This window comes from Paroedura picta, chromosome 1, assembly GCF_049243985.1.
Source record: "Paroedura picta isolate Pp20150507F chromosome 1, Ppicta_v3.0, whole genome shotgun sequence".
NCBI lineage: Eukaryota > Metazoa > Chordata > Lepidosauria > Squamata > Gekkonidae > Paroedura > Paroedura picta.
This window is the reverse complement of record NC_135369.1, coordinates 3,264,435-3,292,182: the sequence shown is the minus strand read 5'-3', so window position 1 is coordinate 3,292,182 and position 27,748 is coordinate 3,264,435. Positions and strand designations below refer to the sequence as shown.

Sequence of the window (27,748 nt, the reverse complement as noted above, 5' to 3'; positions counted from 1 at the left end):
GCCATTTCTGTGCCGGGTTCGGAAGGGCACAGACGGACATCCAGAAGCCATGGGCTCCTGCGTGGGAGAGGATGCCGCGGCCTTCCCACCCAGACGGTGAGTTTGTGGCTTGGCCCCCTGCCTTCCGATCTGGGCTTGAGCTGTTGTCAGGGGGGTGAGGAAGGAGCATTTGGTCTTGCTGGGCTTGAGGGGACTCTGCCAGGTGGTTCGCAGGTGTGCTCTGGCTTTGGGGGGGGGAGAGATTTTAGTGCGTCCCACTGAGCTGTCAAAGGGTGGAGGCCCTTGCGCATGGGAATGTTGACAATCCTAGAGAGATTCTCTGCTTCCGGCCCTTAGCGAGCGGATGACAGGTAGCGTCATGTGGTTAGATTCAGGGCTGGATGCCTGCCTTGTGCAGAGGGGTTGGACTAGATGACCCTGGAGGTCCCTTCACACTCTAGGACTCTAGGGAGGGTCGCCGTGTTGGTCCGAAGAAGCAGAACAAGGGTTGAGTCTGGGAGCACCTTTCAGATCAAGCAAATTTGATTCAAGGGAAATGCTCCATGTGCAGATGCCTGAAGAAGGAAGTTTGAATCCGGGGGCATCTTTGAGACCAGCTGGGTTGTCTTCGAGGTATGAGCTGCCATGTGCATGCCCATGCATCAGGTGCATTGCCATGGACGATGCCAGCCTGTACATATAGGTAGGGGGGTGAGCGGCGGATTAGCCTGCAGCATAACAACTAGCGAGGTTTATAGGGTCCAGGTTTCATTCCCGGAGGAAATATAGCAGACGAAAGAAAGATATCGGAGAAGGGTGGGAAAGTCTTGTGTTTGAGAGCCAGACTCGGCATGGGAAGACCTGGGCTTCAATCCCCACTCTGCCACGACGCTTGCTGGGTAACCTTGGGCTAGTCGCTCTTCCTCGCAGGGCTGTTGTGAAGGTCATACAACAGGCGCCATGTGTTCTGTAGCGGCAGTGGAGGTTTGCCCTGACCAATATGGGATTGATGTCACTAACATTCAACATGATTGGACAGTACAGTGGAACTGATGTGGCTTTTAAATCTGGCCGTCGACTCCCTCCCCTCCCTCAGAGAGGGGCCAAACAAAGGCACCGATTTGGTGTCTAGGCCCAGGGTCTGTGTTTTTTATTCAGGGCCAGCTGTGGACGATGCAGATCGAACAGGGAAGAGTTCCTCTGAGCATATGTAGAGTGCCGAGCTGAGTAAACACCCCTGGCTTCGAATAACTGAAAATTAGACTCTGCAAAAACTCTCAAATCCATTGCGGGGGGGGGGGGAGAGGGCGGAGGCAGAAAACCAGGCAAAAGAGACCCAACAAGGGATTTTGTAAACAAAACGGCCCCCAGTTCAAGCTGGCGGTGTGAAGCCAATCGATTTAGCACACAGGAGGGGGAAAGGGGAGGGGGCCACGACAGAGAGGGCCCTGCGTCCCCCCACCACTTCCTGGCATACTGATCAGGGCCTGTTGCTCTTGGGGTCTGGGGAGGGGGTGTCCAGCACCTGGTCAGTGGGGGGGGGGAGCAAAAAGTGTTGCTCTTGGCATGAAATATTTTTTGAGTCATAAGCTAGGCAGAGATCCCATCAGTTCAATATGACTTCCTTGCTCCAGGCAGATGGCTGGCTCCCTCCCTCCCCTCCTCTCTCTCCTTCCTTCCTTCCTTCTTTACCCTTTTTCCTTCCTTCCTTCCTTCCTTCCTTCCTTCCTTCCTTCCTTCCTTCCTTCCTTCCTCCTTCCTTGCTTCCTTGCTTCCTTGCTTCCTTCATAGAATCATAGAGTAGGAAGGGGCCATGCAGGCCATCTAGTCCAACCCCCTGCTCAACGCAGGATTAGCCCTAAGCATCCTAAAGCATCCAAGAAAAGTGTGTATCCAACCTTTGCTTGAAGACTGCCAGTGAGGGGGAGCTCACCACCTCCTGAGGCAGCCTATTCCACCGCTGAACTACTCTGGCTGTGAAAAACTTTTTCCTGATATCTAGCCTATATCGTTGTACTTGAAGTTTAAACCCATTACTGCGTGTCCTCTCCTCTGCAGCCAGCAGAAACAGCATCCTGCCCTCCTCCAAGTGACAACCTTTCAAATACTTAAAGAGGGCTATCATGTCCCCTCTCAACCTCCTTTTCTCCAGGCTGAACATTCCCAAGTCCCTCAACCTATCTTCATAGGGCTTGGTCCCTTGGCCCCAGATCATCTTCGTCGCTCTCCTCTGTACCCTTTCAATTTTATCAACGTCCTTCTTGAAGTGAGGCCTCCAGAACTGCACACAGTACTCCAGGTGTGGTCTGACCAGTGCCGTATACACTTCCTTCTGCTTCCTTCCTTCCTTTCTTCCTTCCTTGCTTGCTTACTTGCTTCTGCTTCCTTCCTTGCTTCCTTCTCCCTAGCTGTGGAGAATGGGGCAGGGGTGTAGGGTTGCCAGACTCACGGACATTTGGGGGTGCAGCCAGGGGAGGACAGGGGTCCCAGTGGGGGTACAACAAGGCCATCCAGACCACCCTCCCAAAAATTCCATTTCCTCCAGAAGAACTGATCTCTGTCATCTGGAGAAGAGCTGTAATTCCGGGGGATTCTCCCAGCCCCACCTAGAAACCGCCAATGCTGCACATTCTATGTTCATGCGCATGTTCAGAGGGCTGAGCACTCGGGGGCCCAAGGCTGTGGTGGTCCAGAGAAGCATCTGATTGTGGGGTGGAACTATCTGGAGAATGCAGGGGCTCCTCCCCTCCCCTCCCCCTTCAGGTGGGGATGAGGCACATGCGTCTGCACCACCTGTCTTGTCACCATCCGGGCAGCTCCGGACTCGTGCTTGTTTTGGGCTGAGACGTCAGGCAGAAGATCTCCACCTTGTTGGAGGCACGGCACGGATGCACGGATGCACGGATGCACGGATGCGCCAGGACCTGTTTGGCAAGCTGTGATTCATGCTCGGGAGGGCTAGGAGTGGAATGTGGAATGCGGCTCTGAGGCAAGCCCAGGGGGATGCGCTCTGCCGGGGCGGGGTGGCGTTCTCGAAAGAAAAAGGTTTTTTTTGCAGAGGCATGCCCGGCTGGGAGCCACAAAGCCAGGGTTCTCCTTCCAGACAAGCGGGAGGCCTCGGCAAGGCTGCAAGAAAGGCCTCTACCTGCTTGAGGGCAGCTGACAGGTACACTGCCTCTGTTCCTGGATGCTCTTGGGTTTCGCAAACGCCATGGACGGGTTGGCAGGGACCTTATTTCTTTGCCTAATTCTTGTTCTTAAGAAAACGAAACAGGCACCTGAGTGACCGGTCATTTCCGCCAGGCCTTGCAGCAGGGAGTTCCACCTGTGAGAGACGTGCCGTGGGAAGGAAGGATTCCTTTGGCCATAGCAGAGGAGAAGATCATTTCCCTCCCCCCGGGCCATCTGGGGCCGTCACGGGGACATTTACGCGGAAGCGGCATAATTGGAACTAGGAGATAGGTTTTAATGGAAGGCTAGAATTTCTTCTCAGATGCATTTGGACTTTGTATTCTTTTTACTCTTGTACACCGCCCCGGGACCAATCTTGGAAAGGTCCGGTTTAGAAACCCCAAAATAAATAAAGAAGAAGAGTTGGTTCTTCCAGCAGCAGTGGCAGTCTACCTCCGAGCAGCAAGACAAGGCTGTCGCCCTCCTGCTTTGCTTGGGAGCCTGCAGGGTTGCCCGTCTGTCCTTTTCATTCGCGCCAGGCCCGGGCGTGCGCCAGCCGCCACCCTCGGCTCGGGAGATTTGGGCAAACAAAGGCAATCTGGCTGCCGGTCAGGCCCATGTTGCCAGGGAGGGGTTAGTTCCCTTGCTGGGCGTGCCACCCAACCGCAACCCTGGGCCCCTCCGCCTGCCCGCTCGAGACGGACACGGTCGCGTTGGCGGTACACGAGGATGGACGGAGGCCGGGGAATCCTCCCGCCCTGACGACACGCCCGGGCTCCCGAATTCAGGGCTCTCCTGGCCACCTGGGCCCAGTTTGCCGGGCAGGTAGCCGAGGGTTTGTTTGCGGGAGGGACGCAGCCGGGAAGTGGCTTTGAACGTGGGGTTTAAATTTGGAGCCTGCCCTTCACGGGACGGTCGCTCCAAGGTGGCAGGCAGCTCTGGCCAGGCGCAAGCAGGCCTCCGATCCATGCCTGTGCCGCAATGCCATCTCCTTTCCTGCTGTGGTGCCGGGGAGAAGTCCAACGGGTAGAGCTGTTCTGTAGTGCTCTGCCTGGGAGAAGTCCAACGGGTAGAGCCTGGGAGAAGTCCAACAGGTAGAGCTGTTCTGTAGTGCTCTGCCTGGGAGAAGTCCAACAGGTAGAGCTGTTCTGTAGTGCACTGCCTGGAAGAAGTCCAACGGGTAGAGCTGTTCTGTAGTGCACTGCCTGGAAGAAGTCCAACGGGTAGAGCTGTTCTGTAGTGCACTGCCTGGAAGAAGTCCATCGGGTAGAGCTGTTCTGTAGTGCACTGCCTGGAAGAAGTCCAACGGGTAGAGCTGTTCTGTAGTGCTCTGCCTGGAAGAAGTCCAATGGGTAGAGCTGTTCTGTAGTGCACTGCCTGGGAGAAGTCCAACATATAGAGCAGTTCTGTAGTGCTCTGCCTGGAAGAAGTCCAACGGGTAGAGCTGTTCTGTAGTGCACTGCCTGGAAGAAGTCCAACGGGTAGAGCTGTTCTGTAGTGCACTGCCTGGAAGAAGTCCAACGGGTAGAGCTGTTCTGTAGTGCACTGCCTGGGAGAAGTCCAACAGGTAGAGCTGTTCTGTAGTGCACTGCCTGGAAGAAGTCCAACGGGTAGAGCTGTCCTGTAGTGCTCTGCCTGGGAGAAGTTCAACATATAGAGCTGTTCTGTAGTGTTCTGCCTGGGAGAAGTCCAACAGGTAGAGCTGTTCCGTATTCCCCTGTTAGGACAGCGTGGTCAGTTTCAGGGTTCAATCTTATGCAGGGAGCGGGGGCAGACTCAAATCTAGGCAGCTTCAAGAGGAGATTGGATGAACTCCTGGAATAGGGGTCCAGGCATGGCTAGAAGCCAGAAGATCTAGAGGGGTAGTGATGCTCTGACTTTGGGGGGCTTAGAGAGACACAATGGGGGGGCTTCTGGAATCTTGGCCTCCTGATGGCTCCTGGGTTTGGGTCACTGCATGACACAGCGTGTTGGACTGGAGGGGCCAGTGTCCTGATCCAACATGGCTTCTCTTATGTTCATATGTCTGGGGCAGGGATGCTCTGTGTTCTTGGTGCCTTGGGGGGGCAACAGTGGGATGGGTTATGGGGTTCTGGCCTTGCTGGAGGACCTCCTGGTGGCCTCCTGGGCTTTGCTCACTGCGTGACCCGGAGAACTGGCCTGGAGGGCCACTGGCTAGATCCAACATGGCTTCTTATGTCTAGGGCAGTGGTGCCCTGTCTTCTTGGTGCTTGGTGGGGCAAGCATAGGAGAGATTCTGGAGTTCCGGCCCTGCTGGTGGACCTCCTGGTGGCCCCTGGGTTTCGGCCACTGTGTGACACAGAGCGTTGGACTGGATGGGCCATTGGCCTGACCCAACAGGGCTTCTCTTGTGTTCTTCTGTCTGGGGCAGAGATGCTCTGTCTTCTGGGTGCTTGGTGGACAACAGGGGGGAGGGCTTCTGGTGTCCTGGCCCCACTGATGGACCTCCTGGTGTCCCCTGGCTTTTGGCCACTGGGCGGCACAGGGCGTTAGTTTGGCCTGACCCAGCATGGCTTCTCCCCCCTTCTCATGTTCTCATCTGCCGATTCTAGAAGGATGCCTCTCTGACCAGAATCGCCATTTCTAGCTGCTGCAGTGAACAGGGAGGGCTTCCGAACCTGTTTCGTGTTTTCATGTCGCCCAGCTTGAATGCCCAGTCAGTAAAGCGTTCATTCCCCGCCTCTCGCTTTCCCCTCTCTCCCACGAGGGGGGGGGACCCCAGACAAGGGGCGAGGGGACAGTGAGGAGGTGGGCCGGGCAAGGGGGCTCCAGGAAGGGGCAGCAAGGGCCAAGGGGGGCACGGCTGGTGCGTTCAGAGCTGGACGGAGCTCTGTCGGGTGCTGGTCTTGATGTGCCCGGCTGTCCTTTGGCCTTGCAGGGGCGCGAAGAGTCCGGAGAAGTGGGCAGGCCTGGAGCAGAGAGCAGAGACCGTGAATATCGGGGACATGGACCTGAAGGAGGAATGGCAGGACGACGAGTTCCCCCGGTGAGCAGACCCCGGAGCGTGTCCCCACGAGAGCATCCGTGGAAGAGCCCCGCCGGATCGTGGCCGGCAGGCCTGGTTCTTGCTGGGGTTTGATTTAACGGGGTCTTTTGCGGATCCCTATTGGGGGGGGGCTGGATCCTGGGCACCCGGACCGTTCCGCTGGCCGTGTCGCTGCTTGACCCTTCTGTTGCTTGAGCGCCTGGAAGATTTTGGGGAGGAGCCAGGGCTCTCACTGGCTCCGCCCTCTCTGCTTTTTTCCACAGGCCCCTCCCAGAGGAGGTCTGCGAGGAGGACTTTGAAGACTGCAGCTTAGACCTCAGCCCAGGTACGGCCCAGGTGGCTTCCCTCCAAGGACTTCCTCTGCAGCCTGGAGATCTCCAGGTCCTGCCAGGAGGCTGGCAACCTGACAATGCGAGGGGTACAATCAGGCTGGTGCTTAACCAAGGGCGGTGGGCTGTTTCTGGGCTTGGTTTGAGGAGAGACGCGATCCACCCGGAGGATGCTCGGGACAAACCGTCCGGCCACTAAATGCATCCATGTTGAGAATGACCCTCTCCTGGGCGTTGGTGAGACCCCATTTGGGGCATTGTGTCCGGATCTGGGTGCTGCAGCTCACGACGGATATTGACATGCTGAGGCAAGCTCAGAGAAGGGTGACCGGGAGGGTGGAGGGACTGGAACCCAGGCCTGACGGGGAGAGGCTGAGAGAGTTCGGCCACCAGTGTGGCATAGTGGTTAAGAGAGGCTCCTAATCCGGTGGGTTCTGATCTGGCGAGCCGGGTCTGATTCTCTGCTTCCGCACGTGCAGTCGGCTGGGTGACCTTGGCGTAGTCACAGTCCTGATAGAGCTGTTCTCACAGAGCAGTAATATCAGGGTGCTCTCAGGCTCACTTCCCTCACAGGGTGTCTGTTGTGCGGAGAGGAAAAGGCAATTGGTAGCCCCTTTGAGACTTTTCTGGCCTATAAGAACCATCTCTTCTTCTTCTTCTTCTTCTTCTTCTTCTTCTTCTTCTTCTTCTTCTTCTTCTTCTTCTTCGACGTGTGAAGCCTGGAGAAAAGAAGGGACAGGGCTGGTAGGGTAGCTGTGTTTAATGAACTGTAGACATGTTGCGGAGGGGACCGACTTATTTCCTGTGTCTTTAGAGACAAGGACCAGGAGCACTGGGTTCAAATGAGGTTCCACCGAAATATTAGGAAGCATTTCCTGATGGGAAGGGCTGTTCGTCAACAGAATCGGAGGGTGATGGAGTCTCCAATGTTGGAAGTTTTTCGGAGGAGATTGGATGAACACCAGTCAGGTGGTTTTTAAGTCCCCAAGAAGGTGGGGGGGCTGGACTGAATGGCCTTTGGGGGTCTCTCCCAGCTCCGCATAGAGCCTCTTGTGGCGCAGAGTGGTAAGGCAGCCGTCTGAAAGCTTTGCCCATAAGGCTGGGAGTTCGATCCCAGCAGCCGGCTCAAGGTTGACTCAGCCTTCCATCCTTCCGAGGTCGGTAAAATGAGTACCCAGCTTGCTTGCTGGGGGGTAAATGGTAATGACTGGGGAAGGCACTGGCAAACCACCCCGTATTGAGTCTGCCATGAAAACGCTGGAGGGCGTCACCCCAAGGGTCAGACCTGACTCGGTGCTTGCACAGGGGATACCTTTACCTTTACCTTTACCCAGCTCCGCATGATTCTGGCTCTGACAGCCTGCATGGTACTGTGGTTAAAGAGTGGTGGCGTCTGATCTGGAGAGCTGGGTTTGATTCCCCGCTAATTCTCCACAAGCAGCCAGCTGGGTGGCCTTGGTCTAGTCACAGTCCTCATAGTGCTGTTCTCCCAGAGCAGTTCTTCCAGAGCTCTCTCAGCCCCACTGACTTCATAAGGTGTCTGTTGTGGGGAGAGGAAGGGAAAGAGATTGGAAGTCGCTTTGAGACTCCTTCGGGTAGAGAAAAGCAGGGTACAAAACTCCTCTCTCCTCCCCCTCCTCCTCCTCATTTCTGGCTTCCGCTGTTTGCACAGACCTTGACTTGGTTGCTTTTCTTCTGGCCCCGATCCCTGGTAAAACCCCTTTTTCTGGCCCCGATCCCTGGTAAAACCCTGGTAAAAAACCTTTTAATAAAGGTGTGTGCTGGGGACAGGAATGGCTCAGGGGGAACTCCGAGGGGGTTGCGTCCGCTGAATTGCGGGGTGGGACGTGGTGGCCCAGAGGCGACTCACGTCCGGTCCGTGGGTGCTTCTCCTCCGGCCTGTCAGCTGCCAAACATTTCCTTGGGACCATCGGCCTGCCAGAGGGCAGCGCTGCCTAAGGGGCTCAGGCAACGGTTTCCCCTGGAATTTCAGCCCCAGAGATCTGCTGGAGGGTGGGCTCTCCCGCATTTTGCCCTCTTGACATCCCGCTAGCCCCGAACTCCACCCACACCAGCATCCGCTCCCCCCAAAAGCCTCCCAACCTGGAGTTGGCACCCCAAGCGTGTGCTCTTGGGAAATGGACAGAACTGCGTGAAAGTTCTTACGAACCCTTCGGAGCAGAAGAGAAGGCCCTGTGTGACTCTCAGCCTGCTCAGGACAGAGTCCGGCTCTCCCCCCGCAGGGTCTGGTGCCGGTGCCGAATTCAGCTGCTGCCTGTCGGCTTCTCTCCACCGGTGTGGCCCCTGCCTTGTGGGGCGGCCCCCTCTCTCCCGCATACGTTGCAAAACTGCGTTATTCAAGAGGCCGTTTCTAGGCGGGCGAAAGAGTCGTACAGAACGGACATTTCACAAAGTTCTTCCTTGGGGAAAAAAATTATTCCGGGCTGTCGTCCCCCAAACTAGGATCCTGCAATGAATTCGGTCTCAGCGAATGGGTCAGTTTAGGATTTCTGTTTTGCTCCAGTTCGTATTTTTTTTAGACCGCTGGCTGGTTCTGCAATCCGAATTCTATGGCGTGCTTACCTGTCTATGGTGAGGGGCGATGTTAGCTGTGCTCAACGACACGAAAGGGAGAGACGTTGAGGAGGGGGGTCCAACTTGTTTCCTGGAGAACTTTAGAGACAAGGGCCTGGAGCAACGGGTTCAAATCATGGGAAAGGAGGTCCCACTGAAACACGAGGAAGAGTTTTCTGACAGTGAGGGCAGTTCGTAGAGGGAATCTGCTGCCTCGGAGGATGGTGGAGTCTCCTTTAGTGGTAGTTTTTAGGAGGAGATTGGAGGAGTGTGTGGTTTTTAAGTCCTTGAGACGAAGGGAGGCTGGACTGGATGACCTCTGTAGCCTCTTCCAGCTCTGTGCGACTCTGATTCTGTTGTTTTGGGTTTGATTCCTCGCTCCTCCTCCACACACAGCCAGCTGGGTGACTTCGGGTCAGTCACAGTCCTGTTAGAGATGTTATTGCAGTGCAGTTCTCATAGAGCTCTCTCAACCCCACCTACCTCGCAGGGTGTCTGTTGGGGGGAGAGGAAGGGAAGGCGAATGAAAGTCACTTTGAGACTCCTTTGGATAGTAAGAAGCAGGGTACAAAAACCCAGCTTTTTTTTCCTTCTCCTCATTTCCGGTTTCCATCATTTGCACGGAATGCCCCGCTGGGGCTTGGTTGCTTTTCTGCTGGCCCCGATCCCTGGTAAATCACTTTGGGGAAGGAGGTGGTTATTTTAATAAAAGTATATGCTGCTGACAGGAACGGCTCAAGGGGAACTCCTTCCGGCTGCATCTGTTGCCTTGGACGGTTCCTGGCATTAGTGTGTGATGTTTAAGGCCCCGGGAAGGTGGGGGGCTGGACTGGATGGCCCCTGGGGGTCTCTTCCAGCTCTGTGTGTGATTCTGATTGTGAAAGGTCTTTTCAATGCTGAATTCGGAGGCCCTCCAAGGGATTAGCAGAGTCCGGCCCAGTCTGATGAGAGCCTGAAAGTGAAGGAGAATCAGATATAGTTACTACTTGGATGGGCCAGGGATGCAGAGGGGCAGTGATGCTCTGTCTTCTGGAGATTTGGGAGGACTTCTGGAGATTTGGCCCCATTGATGGACCTCCTGATGGCCCCTCCATTTGGGCCACTGTGTGACCCAGAGTGTGGGACTGGAGGGGCCATGGGCCTGATCCAACAGGGCTTCTCTTGTGTTCTTAAGTGACATCAGAAGAGCTCTGTTGGATCGGACCATTGATGGTCCATCTAGTCCAGCCTCCCGTCTCACACAGAGATCAACCAGTTCCTCTGGAGGACCCACAACAGGGCAGAGAGAGGCCCAGGCTTTCCCCTGATGTAGCCTCCTGCCACTGAGATTCAGAGGTTGACTGCCTCTGAACGTGGAGGTTCCATTTAGTCACCCTGGCTAATAGTCACTGACTGACTGGTTCTCCAAATACCTGTCTACTCAGCCATGGCCCATCACTGACCTTTACCTCCTGCTAGGAGTATGGGGCTCTGGGACTTCCGCCCTCATCTCAAGAGCATAAAAACCACCACCGTGAGAGAGCCACAGCCCATATTTGGGTCCCAGCCAGGGGATTCCCAATCTGCCTTGCGTGGAACCTCAACAGAGCCTCCACGTACAGACGCAGACTACCTGCAAATATGGGAACGCCGTCACCTTTGCTTCCTGTTTGCACACGTCCTCGTGGCCTCTCAGCGATGACACAGGATGCTGGAGGAGCAGCGTCACCGACTGGGAAAGGCCATTCCCGTAGTTTCATGCGCATAACAGCATGCCAGGAACACACACGCTCACGTCACACAAAATGCTGGCACGAGACGTAATTATGACTGGAGATAAGATCCGGAGCGCCTGACCCAGGATTTGGGGTTAGGGCAGGTGTGCCTCTCGAACACATCTGCCACGAATCTGTGTTCGTGTGTTCGAGAGGCACACCGACCTTGCGCCACAGCCATGTGCCAGATGTGGAGGTGGAGATTCATGCGCCAGATGTGGAGGAAGGGATTTCCGTCCCTGGCAGTGCAGTGGCCAGCTCTGAGTTGGACAATATCTGGAAACTTTGGGGGTGGAGCCAGAAGTGGGTTGGATTTGGGGCAGGGAGGGGCTTCAGTGGAGTATAGCAGGGATAGTCAACCTGTGGTCCTCTAGATGTCCATGGACTACAATTCCCATGAGCCCCTGCCAGCGGTTGCCGGCAGGGGCTCATGGGAATTGTAGTCCATGGACATCTGGAGGACCACAGGTTGACTACCCCTGGAGTATAGTGCTGTGGAGCCCCCCCCCTCCAAAACAGCCCTGTAGTCTGGGGAGGACCTGTGGTTCGGGGGGGGTCTCCAGCTCCCACCTGGAGGGTGGCATCCCTACCAGGCAGAAGCTTTTGAAACTATGCAGGGGGCAGAACAGAGTCCTCCCCAGCCGGAGAATTGGGTTTGATTCCCCCTCCTCCTCCACAGGCAGGCAGCCAGGTGACACTGGGCCAGTCACAGTTCTCTCAGAGCTCTCTCAGCCCCACCTGCCATGTAAGGCGCCTCTAGCCCGGAGAGGAAGGGAAGGCAACCGCAAGCTGCTTTGGAGACTCCCCTGGGCAGAGACAAGCAGAGAACAAAATATGACTTTTTTTCGTCTTCATTCACGTAGATCTAAGTGGCACAAGATTAGGAGAAGTCTTTGAAAACCTCCAGATCTTATTTAGAATTGGGGGCAGGTTAGCTGAGCGACTCACACCGTATTGAGATGGGTGGCCCAGGGTGGCCTGGGTGGCCCAGGAGGACCCAATCTCACTCGAGCTGGAAACTAAGCTGGCTTCTGAGGTCCTTCTGAGGTCCTTCTGAGAGCCAGCTTGGTTAGGAGTGTGGACTTCTAATCTGGCATGCCGGGTTCGATTCTGCACTCTCCCACATGCAGCCAGCTGGGTGACCTTGGGCTCGCCACGGCACTGATAAAATTGTTCTGACTGAGCAGTGATATCAGGGCTCTCTCAGCCTCACCTACCCCACAGGGTGTCTGTTGTGGGGAGAGGAAAGGGAAGGCGACTGTAAGCCGCTTTGAGACTCCTTCGGGTAGAGAAAAGCGGCATAAAAGAACCAACTCTTCTTCTTCTTCTTCTCAGGGGAAGGCCTCGGCCTCTCTGCCCTGTGGCTGGCCCTGCAGAGGAACTGGCTGGCCCCTGGGTGAGACGGGAGGCTGGACTGGAGGGACCCTCCCTGGCCTGACCCAGCAGGGCTCTTCTGAGGGTCTTCTCAGGGGAAGGCCTCGGCCTCTCTGCCCTGTGGCTGGCCCTGCAGAGGAACTGGCTGGCCCCTGGGGGAGACGGGAGGCTGGACTGGAGGGACCCTCCCTGGCCTGACCCAGCAGGGCTCTTCTGAGGGTCTTCTCAGGGGAAGGCCTCGGCCTCTCTGCCCTGTGGCTGGCCCTGCAGAGGAACTGGCTGGCCCCTGGGTGAGACGGGAGGCTGGACTGGAGGGACCCTCCCTGGCCTGACCCAGCAGGGCTCTTCTGAGGGTTTTACCTGGCCTGGCCAGAGCTCTTCCGAACTTCCTAGGACGGAGGCGAGTTGTAAAGCTGAGGGGTCTCACCCAAGGCTACGCTTGAGAGTGGGAGGCCGAGAGGCAGAGAACCAGTCCCCCCTTGGTTCTCTCCCCCCACCCAGACACCCCTTCCCCGCTCTGTCTCCCTCACAGCCGTTGCCCCCAGCACCCTGGAGCTGTGTGGCCGTCGGCGCATGAAGAAGCGTCTTCCCGCCCCGGATATTGGCGAGGGCTCCATCAAGTCCGGCGAACTCCCCCTGCGCACGCCGGACGGCAGCCTGGACATCGACGTGGACGAGCTCGACACGCCGTCTGACAGCGACCTGCAGGAGGGCTCGGAGAACGGGCATGAGTACGAATGGGAAGGTGAGGGTCCGGGGGAAAGGGGGGGTACGCCAAAGATGGGGACCCCCAGGGGTGGGCCTCGGTAGCCCCCCATGTTGCTCGAGCAGCCCAATCATCCTCCTGAGCCCCTGGGGTGGGGGTAGCCAACTCTTTGATCCGAATGTCAGACTGCCAAACGGTGGTGACTCTCCAGATGTTCATGGACTACAATTCCCATGAGCCCCTGCCAGCTGGGAATTGTAGTCCGTGGGAACTGTAGTCCATGGAGATCCACCATTGGCCCATCCTTGCCTTAACAATTGGCAGTTGGAACATTATACAAAAACGCCTCATTTCTCACCCATCCTCTGCGACCCCATCTCAAATTCTCAGCCTGTACTACCTCGCAGGGATGTTGTTGCGGGGGAACGGAGGAGGGGAGGTTGAGTTTCTAAGCCGTTTTGAGTCCCACCGAGGGGAGAAAAGCAGGACATACGTCGGTGCAAGTGGAGGCCGGTGTCAAGGGGTCCTGATCCGAGCGTGCTGTCCCTTCCCGATCCTCAGATGACCTTCCCCGGGCTCAGCGGCTGGACGACAGCATGTCTGAGAAGTTTTGCTCCGACCGCGTGGTGGACTTCATCAGCCCGGACGGGCACACCTGGCGAGTCTTCCGGCTGGACGAGCGGGAGCAGAAAGTGGACTTGAGCGCCATCAGGCCGTACAAGCGGGTCATCTCTCACGGAGGTACGGGCCGAGGACCTTGGAAATATCCTTGCTTGGGATATTTGGGAGGGAAGAGAATTCCCCGCTCCTGGGATAATTTCAGAGGGCAGCCATGTGGGTCTCCAACAGAAGGGCTAGATTCGAATCCAGTACCACCTTGGAGGTTTTCAGGATATGAACTTTGGTTTTGTTGGTGTCTACTGCTTATTCTGGGAACTAGACTCAATCCAGCACGGGGTAGGGGTTAACCATCAGCAGATGCTGGAAAGTCGAGTTTGATTCCCCATCCCTCCTCCACATGCAGCCAGCTAGGTGACCTTGGGCCACTCACAGTTCTCTCATAAATGTTCTTGCAGAGCAGTTCTCTGCTATATATTTAACAAGTTCACTATTTATTTTAATACTCTCTTTTTTTTTTGTTTTCTCAAGTTGTGGGGCCGTGTTCTGGTCGTTTTTCGGTCAACGGTTCGCCTGCATCTGTGGCTAGAATCTCCAGAGGTCTGTCATAGCAAAATGTGTCTCTCTCTCCCTGTGACAGACCTCCAAAGAGGCCAGCCACAGACGTAGTTGAAATGTTAGGAGCAGAAACTACCAGAATGCAGCCCCACAACCTGAAATAAAACCCAGCTGATTCTGGCTGTGAAAACCATCGACAATATACTGTTTGGCATTATATTTAATAACATACATTCTGGATCCATTGCAAATCTAATTTTCAATATCTTTTGTATTTCTTCATGAATCCTAATCCATTGTTTCTTTCCCTCTAACAAGTCCACCACATATGATAAAATGATGCATTTATTTTGTCGCAGTTCCAACATTTCCTATTGATGTTTACTATATTGGGGGGGGGGGGCATTTTCTTTTCTTTTTTTTAATGATTGACATTTCGTAAAATTCAGTTCATTGACCCTTGGTCCATGTTTAGATTTCCTCCAAAATGTGGACCCCATTTTGTCATACAATCTTTTAATTTTTTTGTTTCAGAATCATATTGCAATATCAATTCATGATGTTTACCCAGCAGATGCTTTGTATCTCCCGTTATCAGTGGAAAGGGCATTATTAAGCCCATTCCAAGGCTGAACTACTGTGAAAAATATTTTCCCTGATAGCTAGTCGATATCTTTCTCCACGTACTTTTCACCTGTGACTGCAGGTCTCTGCCACCAACAGGAACCTTTCCCTCCCCTCCTCCAAGTGACAACTTTTCAAATACTTGAAGAGAACCACCCTGTCCCCTCCCAACCTCCTCTTCTCCAGGCTGGACACTCCCAAGTCCCTCGGCCTTTCCCCCCAGGTCCCAGGTCTCCCTCCTCGCTCTCCTCTGCATCCTCTCTGTTTTGGCCACGTCCTTTTGGAAGGGAGGCCTCCAGAACTGCACCCGGGACTCCAGGTGGGACCTGACCAACGCAGTATACAGCACTGGGACTGTGACCTCTTGTGACTTGGATGTGCTGCCTCTGTGGATACAGCCCAAGGCTGCCTTGGCCTTCCTTACTGCCACATCACACTGTCTGCTCCTATTTTGCTTCCGGTCCACAAGTGACCCAAGATCTCCTTCACCCACCCTGCTCCCCAAAAGTGCATCTCCCATCCGGTATTCCTGCTCCGATGGGGAACTCTGCCCTTCTCCTTATGGGATGGCACCTTGTGCTCCCTGGCCCCCTTTCCCAGCATCTTCAGATCTCATTGAACGCTATATCTTCTGGGGTGTTCAGTACTCCTCCCAGTGTGGTGTCATCCGCAGATTGTATGGGGTGTCCCCTTCCCCCCTCGTCCCAACCACTGATAAAATGTGCGTTCCCCCATTTCTCCCCTCCAGGCTACTATGGTGAGGGCCTCAACGCCATCATCATGTTCGCCCCCTGCTACTTACCAGAGAGCACCACCCCCAATTACCCCTACATCATGGAGAACCTCTTCAGGTGAGCAGAACTTGGAGGCGGAGTGGGGTGGGTGCCAGCCTCCTGGGGGGCCCTGGAGATCCCCTGGAATGGCAGCTCATCTCTAGTTAACAAGGATCAGTTCCCCTGCAGAAAACAGCTCCTGGAGGGGGGGGGGCTTGTCTGTGGCCTTGCTCCCCACTGAAGTCCCTGTCCTCCCCAGCTCCAGCCCCACATCTCCAAGAGTTTCCCGCCCTGAACGGCCATCCCCTGCTGGTGCCGGGGGGGGGGGGGGATGGTCTTGTATTAGTCTACTGAATAAATATTCCTTTTGCATTTCGCTACCACCGTGGTCTCGAGGAATTGCTTGTTCCAGTGACTTTACAGGGGCGTCCTCTACCTGGTTCACGACAGCAATGCTACGGAGAGGGTTGGACCACTACAGTTGTTCTCCTGGTAGAGTTACTTCTTATGAGATCTCTTGTTCAGTAGTACCACAAAGACCCACACAATTTGGGAGGTATAAACTTTTGAGAGTCCTAGCTCGCTTCCCTCAGGTTATATCCTGCCCCTCCACCCCCAATCAGGCAGCTGGGCCAGGGAGTATGGACCTTCACCCACTTCTGCCCTGAATATCTTGCTGGCCTGTAAAATGCTCCTGGATAACCCCGGACAGCTCGATCCCGTCAGATCCCGGAAACGAAGCAGGCTCACCCTGGCTAGTATTTGGATGGGAGATCGCCAAGGATTTGGGAAGTGAGCTAGGACTCTCAAAGGTTTATACCCCCCCAAATGTGTGGGTTGTTCCTCCAAGGAATCAATAACCCGGACCACTGCCACTGAATCAATCTTGCAAGGAGGGCCTGGATCCACCTGCCTTGTTTCTTTTCTCCTCCTCTTGGCAGCTACATCAGCGGGACGCTGGAACTCATGTTGGCCGAAAACTACACATTGGTGTGCTTCAACGGAGCCACCCCACGCCGTCGGATACCTCCTTTCGCCTGGATCAGACAGTGTTATCAAACCATTGACAGGCGGTAAGAGGGGGCTGGGGGGGGGAGTGAAAAGGAAATTGAGGCCCCCACCCAACTTGCGGGGCTTCTCTGACGGACAGTGAGCCTGGCGCAGAGGTCAGAATATCAGACTGGAATTTGGTGCAGGCAAAGGAACAGAACACCAAGCCGCCTAAAGAATAAAAATAGGTTTATTAAGAAGAGAAACAACTTTGTGTAGAAAGAGAGGGGGGAGAGAGGCCTAACTAACTGTCAAACTGCCATTCTGAAGTTGTTCAGTCTGTTCTGGAGTAAGCAAGGAGGAAGTGAACTCAAAGGAGCAGGATGTCACCAAATCAGCCAACTGGGGGAGATTATTTGGAAAATAACAGGAAGTTCCTAATCGAACTATGCTGATAGTGTGATGCAGTGGCAAAAAAGGCCAATGCAATTTTGGGCTGTATCAATAGAGGCATCACATCCAAATCACAAGATATCACAATCCCTGTGCTGTATACCGCATTGGTCAGGCCCCACCTGGAGTCTTGTGTGCAGTTCTGGAGGCCTCACTTTTCCGATCTCTTTGAACACTCCATCTCTTTTCAGATCTCTCTCTGTCTCCCTCCCTCTTCCTCTCTCCCTCTCTCTCTTTCCTTCTCTCTCTGTCTTTCTCTGTCTCTCTCTCTGTCTCTGTCTCTCTCTCTCCGGAGGTCTGGATTTGGGTTGGGTTCTTTGGCCTTTGGGAATGGTAAAGACTACGGTCAGAAGAAAAATATCGGGCCCATTACATTATTGGAATCAATCACACAAGACGAAATTCGTTAGGACTTTATCCTAAAACAACATCAAGTTCCCCTCCCAAAAAACGAATGTAAAGAAAATAAATCTTTTACAATATTTTTAAAATCTTTTTTAAAAGACTTTAGTTATTGTTTCTGAAAGAAACATGTGGTTTGCAAACCGAATTCTTTTCGTCTGCCGGTAACCCGAGGCTGCCCTCTGAATTCTTGTCTTGCCTATTGCAAAAGAAAAACCCTGCAGCAGGGAGTTCCGTCCATTAACAGCACCTTTTCTCTCCCTTGGGCCTCTGCTGCAGACTCCGGAAGAACCTGACTTCCCTGATTCTGGTGCATTCTGCCTGGTATGTCAAGGCACTGATGACGCTGCTCAAACCATTCATCAGGTATTTGTTTTTTGACTTCCCTCGCCCACGGGGCGCCTTAAGGCAGGGATCCTCAACCTGTGGTCCTCCAGATGTGCATGGACTACAATTCCCATGAGCCCCTGCCTGCTGGCAGGGGCTCATGGGAATTGTAGTCCATGCACATCTGGAGGACCACAGGTTGAGGATCCCTGCCTTAAGGGGTTGGCGGGAGGCAAGGGGCACAATTATACGATGTCGGACGCCAAGCCTTCCGATCCATCGACTGACCGGGCTGTTCTCTCCCCTCCGCCTTCGGCTTCCCCAGTTCCAAGTTTAGCCGGAAGCTGCAGTTTGCAAACAGCCTGGAAGAACTGGGCCGGAAGATCCCTTTGGAACGAGCCCACATCCCCGACTGCATCCGTCAGTGAGTTCGGCCAGTTTCGGGGCAGGGAAGGCCGGGATTTTCCAAATTCCGTCGCGGCAGACACACCTGCCCCAGGGGCGCGGGAGGAAATTGGGAGACCCTCCAGGGGAAACGCCACTGCCGCTGGTGGGCAAGAAAATCTCAACAGGGAGGTGGGGGGTAGAATTGTCCTCCCCCCCCCATGTTTTGCTCACTAGAGGGTTTAAATGTGCGAAGTGGTGCACAGCACAGGCTTGCTTGGAAGGAGGAAACAGTTTTATGGCAAAGAGAGAAACAACTTTGTGTGGAAACAGAGTGGCAAGAGAGTCCTACAGTCTTAACTGCCTCTGGTCAGGAAGCAAGCAGAGAGGAAGTGTGCATCAAGGAGGAGGAAGTCTCCTAACAGATAATTGGGACACTGGACAAGAGGCATTTGAAAACTCCCAGCAAGTTCCTACTTGGACTATGCTAAAAAAAATGTCTCCTCTGACGCCCCCTGCAGGACATTCTTTTTATGCGGCTGGATCTTGTCTATTCTAACATCCTTAACTGAGCATTTTTCTATTTCTGCCTTTTCCCGCCCCCCCCCCCCTCTTTCTGGCAGGCTGGATCGATCCAGGAACGCTTCTGGAGCAGCCAACCGATGACCCCGGCCGCACCTCCTCGTATACGGATGAATGTTTCATGTCACGTTAGTCATTGATTTTATTTAATGGACTTTAAGAGGCTCTTTCACGTGACCTGTCCTTTTGGAAAAGCAGAGAGTCTCCTGTTTAAAGAATCAATTTTTTGTTTTTTAAAGAAATTAAAAACTCAGGCTGAAGGTTTTCAAAAAGCCGAGGCGTCGGGGAGGGAAGGAGATCACCTGGAGACCGGAAGCCGAGAGCCCTCTGTACGTGCTCAGAGGCACGCTGCTTTATTCTTACCTTGGAAGCATTGATGGTCTTTGGAGGAAATTTTGCTCTGGGTGCGGCCAGCCGAGAGGAAGCAACTGGGGATGGGGGTCAAGGCCTCCTTGGGGGTCAAGGCCTCCACCTCTGCAAAATTCTCTAGCAAAGGATGCCAGACTAGGCCTCCGTTCTTTGCAGGAGGGCTTTGGGTAGCTGACGTCCTTTTACTGAGCTGCTCCAAAGCTGTGGGATTTGGGGTGGCTTTTTGCGTGCGTGGGGGACAAGAGATGTGGTAGGCTGTGGAAGTCTCAACAGCCAAAAAAGAGCTGTGAACTGGAGTGGAGGGGCGGGGGGATCAATGTTATAACAGTCCAGTGAAGGAATAATAGTAAACATTTCACCATCGGAAGAATTAGACAGAGACAGGCCGGGGCAGAGACAGACCTGCTCAGTCTGAGGCAGACCAGAAGCGTGAGAAATGGAAAGAGAGGGCAAGCAAAGGCAGGGGCGGCAGACACAGGGACTCGGCCCTGGGGAGAGCTGGATCTGACCCCGGCCATCCCTAGAGGAAAACCGGCCACCTTCTCAAGAATCCGAGGATCACAGGATTTCCTCCTATCACACGGCTGGGAGAGGCTGCGAATTTTGGGGCGGAAGATGCCTTCCGCTCCATAGCAGTCGCACTGCAATTGACAGGAGCAAAGCTAGGCCTGGGTTTACTCCAAGCAGAGCCTGTCCAGGAAAGCTTCCCGGCGGATCATGCCCCTTGTCAACCCCAGGGAGGGGATATTTGGTGCACCAGAATGTCTTGGGTTTGGCCAGCACGGAACCTGCATGCCGGAACACGCATGAAACGGCCTCATACTGAATCAGTCCGTCAAGTTCAGTATTGTCTGCTCAGGCTGGCAGCTGTTTTCGGGGGTCTCAGGCAGAGGTCTTGCATATCCCCGACAGCCTGGGCTTTTTTGAAACTGGAAACGTCAGGGATTGAACCCAGGACCTTTAGAGCGCCGGAGAAAAGCAGGAGACACTAAAGAAATGGGGTGTATAAACTCAAGAGGCTTTCAACAGCTCTCTCTCTCTCTCTTCACAAGGGATGCCAACCTCCAGGTGGGGCCTAGAAAACTCATGCTATTACAGCCATCTCTGAACACAGAGATCCATTCTCTGGAGAGAATAGGGGCTCCACCCCCGAATCTCCAGAGATATCCCTCCCTGGGGTTGGCAAGCTGACTCCCTACCTGTTTCGCGGGCGGCCGGAATTTTTCCCACACTTCTGGCAAGTCCTTGCAAATTGGCGTGTGGCTCGGGGTGGCTGTTTTGTCGTGCAGCAAAGACACAACAGCCTCCGGGCCTTTGGCTAACAAATCGCCTCACAAGGGCTCGTGGAAGTGGCCACGGGAGACATTCGTGACCGGTGGCTCTGAGCCTCTGCCCACCACCGCCCAGGTTCAGTGAGTGACCGACAGAAATGGAAGCCTGTCTCTGGAGGACAAGAAAGAGGAGGGAGGGATCCTGCCGCAGCTCTGTGCGTGAGCCCCTGCCTCTCCCCGACCCCCCCAAGCTTTTTGTAGACTACTTGTAAATAAATACACAAATCCCCCCCCTCCCCCAAAAAACCCCAAAAGCTTCAAGGCTGCCCAGGGCTCTCTGAAGGAAACGGAGTCTGCCAAAGGCAGACAATGAACTTTCCTCGTTCGAGAACATGGAGCGCAAAGCAAGACAGGGGTGCGACAGGCACTCTGCCAGAGTTTATTTATTATTGTGTAAAACCGAAGCGTTGCAAGATGTGTTTTGTCGCTGCATGAAAATTAAAAAGGAATGGCGACCCAAGCTGGTTGTTCTGGTCTCTTGATCTGCTGCCCATCATCTGCGCAAGTCCAGCTTGGAGGCGGCAGCCTCTGGGTTTGATTCCCCACTCCTTCTCCCCCCATGCAGCCAGCTTTGTGGCCTTCGGCTAGTCACAGTTCTGTAAGAGCTGTTCTCACAGATCAGTTCTCTCAGAGCTCTCTCAGCCTCACCTCCCTCCCAGGGTATCTGTTGTGGGAAGAGGAAGGGAAGGCGATTGTAAGCCGCTTTGAGACTCTTCATTCATTCATTCATTCATTCATTCATTCATTCATTCATTCATTCATTCATTCAATTTGTATACCGCCCTCTCCTGAGGCTCAGGGCAGTTCACATGGAACATAACAATACATCGAACTTTGTTTCTTCATAAGATAAGTGGACTGTAACAGTAATAACAATAGCAACCGTAACTGAAAGTAACAGTCTAACCCAGGGGTAGTGAAACTGCGGCCCTCCAGATGTCCATGGACTACAATTCCCAGGAGCCCTTGCCAGCATTCGCCAGCGAATGCTGGCAAGGGCTCCTGGGAATTGTAGTCCATGGACATCTGGAGGGCCGCAGTTTGCCATTCGAACAGGCCCATGGGTCAGGTGTATGGGTCCTCGGGAGGGAGGTTCAGGGGCCCAGTAGATTTCACTGTTTAATGTTTTATGTATCAAGGGGTTTTTAGGGGTTTATTGTGTGTTATTGTTTTATTGTAAACCACCGCAAGACTAATTGAGAGCAGTGGTATATAAATCCAAAGATATATAAAATCTGATTCTGGCCGCCCTCCACCAAATGCCTGGCAGAAGAGCTTTCTTTTTCAGGCCCTGCGGAACTGTTTTAGCTCTGTCAGGGCCCTGATCTCCTCTGGGAGCTCGTTCCACCAGGTGGGGGCCGGGATGGAGAATGCTCTGGCCCTGGTCGAGACCAGGCGGACTTCTTTAGGGCCAGGGACCCTTAGCTGATTGGAGGCAGTAGAGCGCAGAGCTCTTTGAGGGGCTTAGGCAGGGAGGCGGTCCCTCAGGTATTTTATATTTCTGTAGAAATATATGCATTTATTTACAGAGTTTGTCAGCCGGCTTTCTCACTGGGACTCACAGAGCGCTCTGCAGAGTGAACTGAGAGCATCGTTGGGGCGGGACATCTGAGAAACTATGAAACAGGATGTGGGTTGTGGGACCTACCAGAAGTTTTACAAACACCCTTAAAGCAAAGCAAATTGTGAACATGACACACTGGGGAGCCCCCAATACATTTTCTAAGTAACTTTGTGGAGCACTTGGCACCATGCAAGTCTGAACAAATGGATTGAACAAACAGAACAGCCTTTTTGAATAATGAAAAGGAGAAGAGTTGGTTCTTAGATGCCGCTTTTCTCTACCCGAAGGAGTCTCAAAGTGGCTTCCAATTGCTTTCCCTTCCTCTCCCCACAACAGAAACCCTGTGAGGTGGGTGAGGCTCAGAGAGCCCCGAAGAAGAGTTGGTTCTTATATGCCGCTTTTCTCTACCTGAAGGCGGCTTACAATCACCTTCCCTTCCTCTCCCCACAACAGACACCCTGTGAAGCTTCTGACAGGACTCCTCTGGGAGAACAAGCACCATCAGGGCTGTGACTAGCCCAAGGTCCCCCAGGCGGCTGCATGCGGAGGATCAGGGAATCAAACCCGGCTCGCCAATTAGAACCTGCCGCTCTTCACCACTTGACCACGCTGGCTCTCTAGCTTTACCTCGCAAAGCTGGCGTCCAGGGGCACATTTAAGAGCAATAAGGTTTTATTCAAGGAAGGAGCTTCCGTAGGATACCTGAGGAACAATGCTGGAGTCCAGGGGCTCCTTTAAGAGCACGCACACTTCTTCAGAGCCACGGAAACAGGAAGCTGCCGGTCCATCCATGCAGGTGCGTGGGGGAGCAGCCAATCCACATGCAACGCAATAAGGGTGTCGAAGAAATGCCAGGGCCCAAATGGGAATAATCAGCTTGATTTATACCGGGGGTGGGCAAGCTGCGGCCCTCCAGATGTCCATGGACTACAATTCCCATGAGCCCCTGCCAGCATTCGCTGGCAGGGGCTCCTGGGAATTGTAGTCCATGGACATCTGGAGGGTCACAGTTTGCCCATCCCTGATTTATACGGTCCCTCCTTGTCTGGGTATATTTCGGGGGGGAGTGGGGAGGCAACACAGTGAAGGGAATAAACTCAGCATTGTTTGCAGGAAGCCGGGAGATCTTGCCCACCTCCTCTTTGCCCACCACGGGGAAGGCACTGTGTGCAGGCAGGTGTGGATTTTGCCCATTTGTGCAGAGGCCCCTACCCTGGGGAGAGCGGGGTGGGGGGGGGTGCAGGGAGGCTGCCCCACAGAAATTTGGGGCCCTGGCCATGCAGAGCTTTGAACGGGAGTGCCAATAACAGCTCATTGCTAACTGGCAGGCAGCTGCAGGGTGGAAGGAAGACTCCTGGTCCGCCCAGCCCCCCAAAATAGCTGGACTGCAGCATTCTGGACCAACTGGAGTGGCCAAACATGTGCAGAGTGTTTATCCGGCGTTTATAGTGTCTTTTAGGGAACAATGGCTTTTTTAAAAGATGAGGATATTCCGGCTCCGGGGGGAGAAGGCATTCTGCGACCGTCGCGTCCCTCCGAATTCAGAAGGGGGACCAGCGCTCTGGGGAGGATGCCTGTCGCACCCCAGCTCTTCCTCCCAAGCGTTTCACCATGCAAAACACAAGCTGCCAGGAGGTCCCAGGCCCTGCTTCCTGGCCACCCTCCGCTGAGGTTCAAGAGAGGGTGGGAAAGGCTCCACCGGGCTCACTTCTGCCTGGCTGTCGGGCAGCTGTTCTGGAGGGTGGCAGCAGGAGGGAGAAGGGCGGCTCCCCCGCCCAGCAGGGCCAGCTGGCAACAGAGCAAGACAGAGGCTCTGAACGGGGCATCACGCAGAGACACGCACCCCTCCTCGGCCTCGATCCCCGTGCAAAACGACCCGTTCTTTTTTCAAGCCGGGGGAGGGCGAGCCAGACACCTACGGTCCGGAAAGGCACAGCACGACACGTGTCTGACCTTCCCCAAGCCGGGGACACCCTCGGGCCGCCTGCCACACGGCCGTCCCGGGAAGCGGGAGCCCTCCAGTCGCGGCCTGGAGGCCTCCCGTTGCTCCCGGCCAGGTTGCCAGAAGAAACCCCGGCGGAGACCGATAACCTCTTCGCCTTCTTGGCCGCAGACCCGCTTTCCCGGCTCCGGCACGTGGGGACGGCCCCTGCAGCGCCCCGGGGTGGGCTTCAAAGGCGCCGCGGCGCTCCCGGCCGCGTTCCAAGCCTTTGTTCTCCGGACGTTCCGGGCCGGGGTCGCCTAGCGACGCCCCGCCCCCAAACACCTGCCGCTCGGCCCCGCCCCCTGGCTCCCCTCCCGCATGCAGCCCGCCGCCGCTCCCCGGCCGGAATTTCGCCTCCCGCGGGGTGCAGTTCCCCCTCGATGGCCCTAGGGGGCAGCCTCCGGCCGCTGCTGCTTTTGTGGCTGTGGCCGTGGCCGGCCGGCCTGGCTCAGCACCAGGGCGTGGTGGAGCACGAGGACGTCCTCATCTCGGCCCCGCCGCACCTCACCGCGCTCGTCCCGGCAGCCGCCACGGCCACGGTGGCCGCCGGCTACCTCCCCGAGGGCAGCAGCAGCCTGGAGCAGAACCACGTGGCCGTGGTCACCAGCGAGGGCATCCCCGTGATGCTGGTCCCCACGCCCAGCCCCACGGAGGAGAGCACCACCGAGGCGAGCCCCACCCCCGAGGAGAGCCCCACGGAGGAGAGCACCACCGAGGCGCCCACCCCGGCCCACGTGGGCATCATGATCGTGGGCGACACCCGCTACCAGTGGCAGGAGTGGAGCCCGTGGCACTGCAACTGCGCCCAGGGCAGCATGTCCCGGGTGCGGGACATCACCTACTCGGTGCCGGGCATGGTGCTGGACCCAGCGCAGTACGACGTGCTGCGCTTCCAGCGGGTGGTGTGCGACTACAAGGTCTGCCACTGCCGCCCCGAGGAGCGCCAGTGCGACCGCCTGCAGGTGAGCTGCGACGAGGAGGAGGAGCACATCTGCGCCCTGCGGGACATCGAGCTGGACCAGCGCCAGAAGAGGAAGGACTTCTGGGCCCGGCTGCACGGGGAGCTCCAGAAGCTCATGGCCAGCCTCAAGGAGGCCTTCCCAAGGGCCAGGAAGGTGGGCCCCGTCTCTCTCTCTCTGTGTGTGTGTGTGTGTGTGTGTGTGTGTGTGTGTGTGTGTGTGGAGGGGTGGCTTGGGGGTCGGGTGGAGGGAGGAATAGAAGAACCTAAGAGGAGCCCTATTGGGTCAGGCCAGTGGCCCCTCCAGGCCAACACTCTGCGCCACACAGGGGCCCAAACCCAGGGGGCATCCGGAGGTCCACCAGCAGGGCCAGACCTCCAGAAGCCCTCCCACTCTTGCCCCCCAAGCACCAAGGAGACAAAATTTCCCTGCTCGAAAATTAAGAACAGAGGAGAAGCCATGCTGGATCAGGCCAGTGACCCCTCCAGCGCAGGTGTGGTCTGGAGGGCCCCCACGACCCCGAATTACAGACAATCTCCTGGCTGACAGAGGTACTCTCCCAGGATGATGGCTGATCTCCAGGTGGACAAAGCAAATGGCGGCTTTGGGGTGGGCGGGCTCTTAGGCCCCTCCCCCTGCAAGCTCCACCCACACAACGCCAGGAATTTCCAAACCCAGAGTTGGCATCCTTAGGGGTTAGAGCCTCATACAAGGGTCTGGAGGGCCCAGGTCCCTATCCAGCCCCGGCTGTAACCCTTGCGGACCCTTTGCTGTGTCTCCTAGCCTACCTCACAGGGTTGTTGTGAGCATAAAATGACTCCAGGGAGGCATCTCCGTTCCGACAGCAGAAGGCTTGGATGGGCCCATCAGAGGCCACGGTTGATGTGACAGAATCAGGGGGTGCTGATCCGTCACCGCTCGAACCCAGAGCCTGGAGCTTATGTCATGCTGGGTCCTTCAGGGTGGGGGAGGACAGGGGGAGAATCCCTGCAACCCTTCTTGCCCCTTCATCGGTTCGCCCGCTGGCATTCTGCAGAGGCCTTCCCCTGATGTAACCTCCTGGCTCTGTGATTCAGTGGTTGACTCCCTCTGAATGTGGAGGTTCTCCTCACGCTGTCTAATTCTTCTTCAGGTGCCAGGGCTGGGCCTGTGCACAGGATTTTCAAAAGGGTGTTTGTGGGCTTTACATTACCTTCCAGAATATTTATGAAACTTTAGCTCTTTCCCACTTTTTCGAACACTCTTCCTGTCATTTTATCCCGTAACCCTGTTAATAGGCTTTCATTGGTTCAAGGAGGAGCTTTTAGTATTATTTCTTTAATTTGGGAGGGGGGAGTTACGCTACCACCCCCTCCCCCTTAAGATTGGAAGAGTGGGGCCACCCCTACCTCCCCTGTCTGCATATTCCACATTTGAATCACTTTCTGTGGAAGGTCATGTCTCCTTTTGTCCGTCCTGAACCTACTGCCCATCAGCTTAATTGGGCGCATTTGCGTTTGAGTCCTGAGGGAGGAGAGGATCAACTTGAATTCCTGAGAAAGGAATTTTCTGGCTGAGGAGGGGAAGACCTCTGTGGTGCACAACGCCTAAGAGCCCCCCCCCCCTCCCAAGCAGCCCTTTTCTCCAGGGGAACTGAGCCTCCGGGGAGGGCAGTATAGAAGTATGATAAATAAATAAAATAAATAAATCTCTGCAGTATGGAGAGGAGCTGGAATTCCAGGGGATCCCCAGGCCATACCTGGAGGCTGGCATCCCTGACCCTCCGTGGGGTCCAAGGCCACAGAGTCCCCCTCCCAAGCAGCCCTTTCCTCCAGGGGATCCCCAGGCCCCACCTGGAGGCTGGCATCCCTGACCCTCAGTGGGGTCCAAGGCCACAGAGTCCCCCCTCCCAAGCAGCCCTTTTCTCCAGGGGAACTGATCTCTGCAGTCTGGAGAGGAGCTGGAATTCCAGGGGATCCCCAGGCCCCACCTGGAGGCTGGCATCCCTGACCCTCAGTGGGGTCCAAGGCCACAGGGTCCCCCCTCCCAAGCAGCCCTTTTCTCCAGGGGAACTGATCTCTGCAGTCTGGAGAGGAGCTGGAATTCCAGGGGATCCCCAGGCCCCACCTGGAGGCTGGCATCCCTGACCCTCAGTGGGGTCCAAGGCCACAGAGTCCCCCCTCCCAAGCAGCCCTTTTCTCCAGGGGAACAGATCTCTGCAGCCTGGAGAGGAGCTGGAATTCCAGGGGATCTCCACTCCCCACCTGGAGGCTGGCATCCCTCCGTCCCCCTCCCAAGCAGCCCTTTTCTCCAGGGGATCCCCAGGCCCCACCTGGAGGGTGGCATCCCTGACCCACAGTGGGGTCCAAGGCCACAGAGTCCCCCCTCCCAAGCAGCCCTTTCCTCCAGGGGAACTGATCTCTGCAGTCTGGAGAGGAGCTGGAATTCCAGGGGATCCCCAGGCCCCACCTGGAGGCTGGCATCCCTGAACCTCAGTGGGGTCCAAGGCCAGAGAGTTCCCCTCCCAAGGGGAACTGATCTTTGTCAACTGGAGCTGTCGGAATCCCAAACTTCCAGCCCTGGAGGTTCCCAACCGTAGATTGTCTGTCGTCTCCTCCCTTCTGCTCAAACAGGTGGAGTAGGTTTTTGTATCACCTGAAGCAACCCCAACACTGCTTGAAGCACCTGGGGGGTGTGAAAGGAACCACAAAACCTCACTCAGCTGTTTCCAAACCGGCTTTCTGAAATCATTTCAGCCTCACAGGGCAGAGCGGAAGAGGAGGCGTTTGTAGCAGGGTTGGATCCTGACACTGAATTTTCTCTTCTTTCTCTTCCGTTCCCCTTAGGAAAGCAAAGCCAAATTCGCCAGGTGAGACCCTCCTGCCCTCCAAAGCAGAAACGACCCTCCTGTATATCTCTCGAGACACAAAGATCTAGTAAATATTGTTCTAAGAATC

The 27,748-nt window shown here is 55.4% G+C and overlaps 2 protein-coding genes across 3 annotated transcripts; both read left to right on the top strand.

Moving 5' to 3' along the window:
* BNIPL (BCL2 interacting protein like) lies at nucleotides 1-20,752 on the top strand. Of its 2 annotated transcripts, none has more exons than XM_077319520.1 (10): nucleotides 1-96; nucleotides 6,050-6,157; nucleotides 6,421-6,482; nucleotides 12,721-12,933; nucleotides 13,456-13,635; nucleotides 15,443-15,545; nucleotides 16,409-16,540; nucleotides 17,592-17,678; nucleotides 17,965-18,063; nucleotides 18,647-20,752. In XM_077319520.1, exons 1-10 carry the CDS (start codon nucleotides 50-52, stop codon nucleotides 18,687-18,689), a joined length of 1,074 nt encoding a protein of 357 aa, XP_077175635.1. In that variant the 5' UTR covers nucleotides 1-49; the 3' UTR covers nucleotides 18,690-20,752. The 2 variants fall into 2 exon arrangements, with proteins under 2 accessions (XP_077175635.1, XP_077175726.1); XM_077319611.1 differs by lacking the exon at nucleotides 1-96 and adding an exon at nucleotides 3,685-3,975.
* C1H1orf56 (chromosome 1 C1orf56 homolog) lies at nucleotides 19,040-27,748 on the top strand. The gene is made up of 4 exons (XM_077333424.1): nucleotides 19,040-19,224; nucleotides 20,264-20,386; nucleotides 23,762-24,968; nucleotides 27,638-27,748. Exons 1-4 carry the CDS (start codon nucleotides 19,040-19,042, stop codon nucleotides 27,662-27,664), a joined length of 1,542 nt encoding a protein of 513 aa, XP_077189539.1. The 3' UTR covers nucleotides 27,665-27,748.

Bases quoted from the DNA above. Each gene is read 5' to 3' on its own strand.
- BNIPL (XM_077319520.1), top strand. From the start codon at position 50: ATGGGCTCCTGCGTGGGAGAGGATGCCGCGGCCTTCCCACCCAGACG. The intron at 6,158-6,420 runs GTGAGCAGACCC...TTTTTTCCACAG, and splicing joins CAGGACGACGAGTTCCCCCG to GCCCCTCCCAGAGGAGGTCT. The intron at 6,483-12,720 runs GTACGGCCCAGG...TCTCCCTCACAG, and splicing joins CAGCTTAGACCTCAGCCCAG to CCGTTGCCCCCAGCACCCTG.
- C1H1orf56 (XM_077333424.1), top strand. From the start codon at position 19,040: ATGGGGGTCAAGGCCTCCTTGGGGGTCAAGGCCTCCACCTCTGCAAAA. The intron at 19,225-20,263 runs GTAGGCTGTGGA...TTTGTCGTGCAG, and splicing joins CGTGGGGGACAAGAGATGTG to CAAAGACACAACAGCCTCCG. The intron at 20,387-23,761 runs GTGAGTGACCGA...TCTTTTTTCAAG, and splicing joins CCCACCACCGCCCAGGTTCA to CCGGGGGAGGGCGAGCCAGA.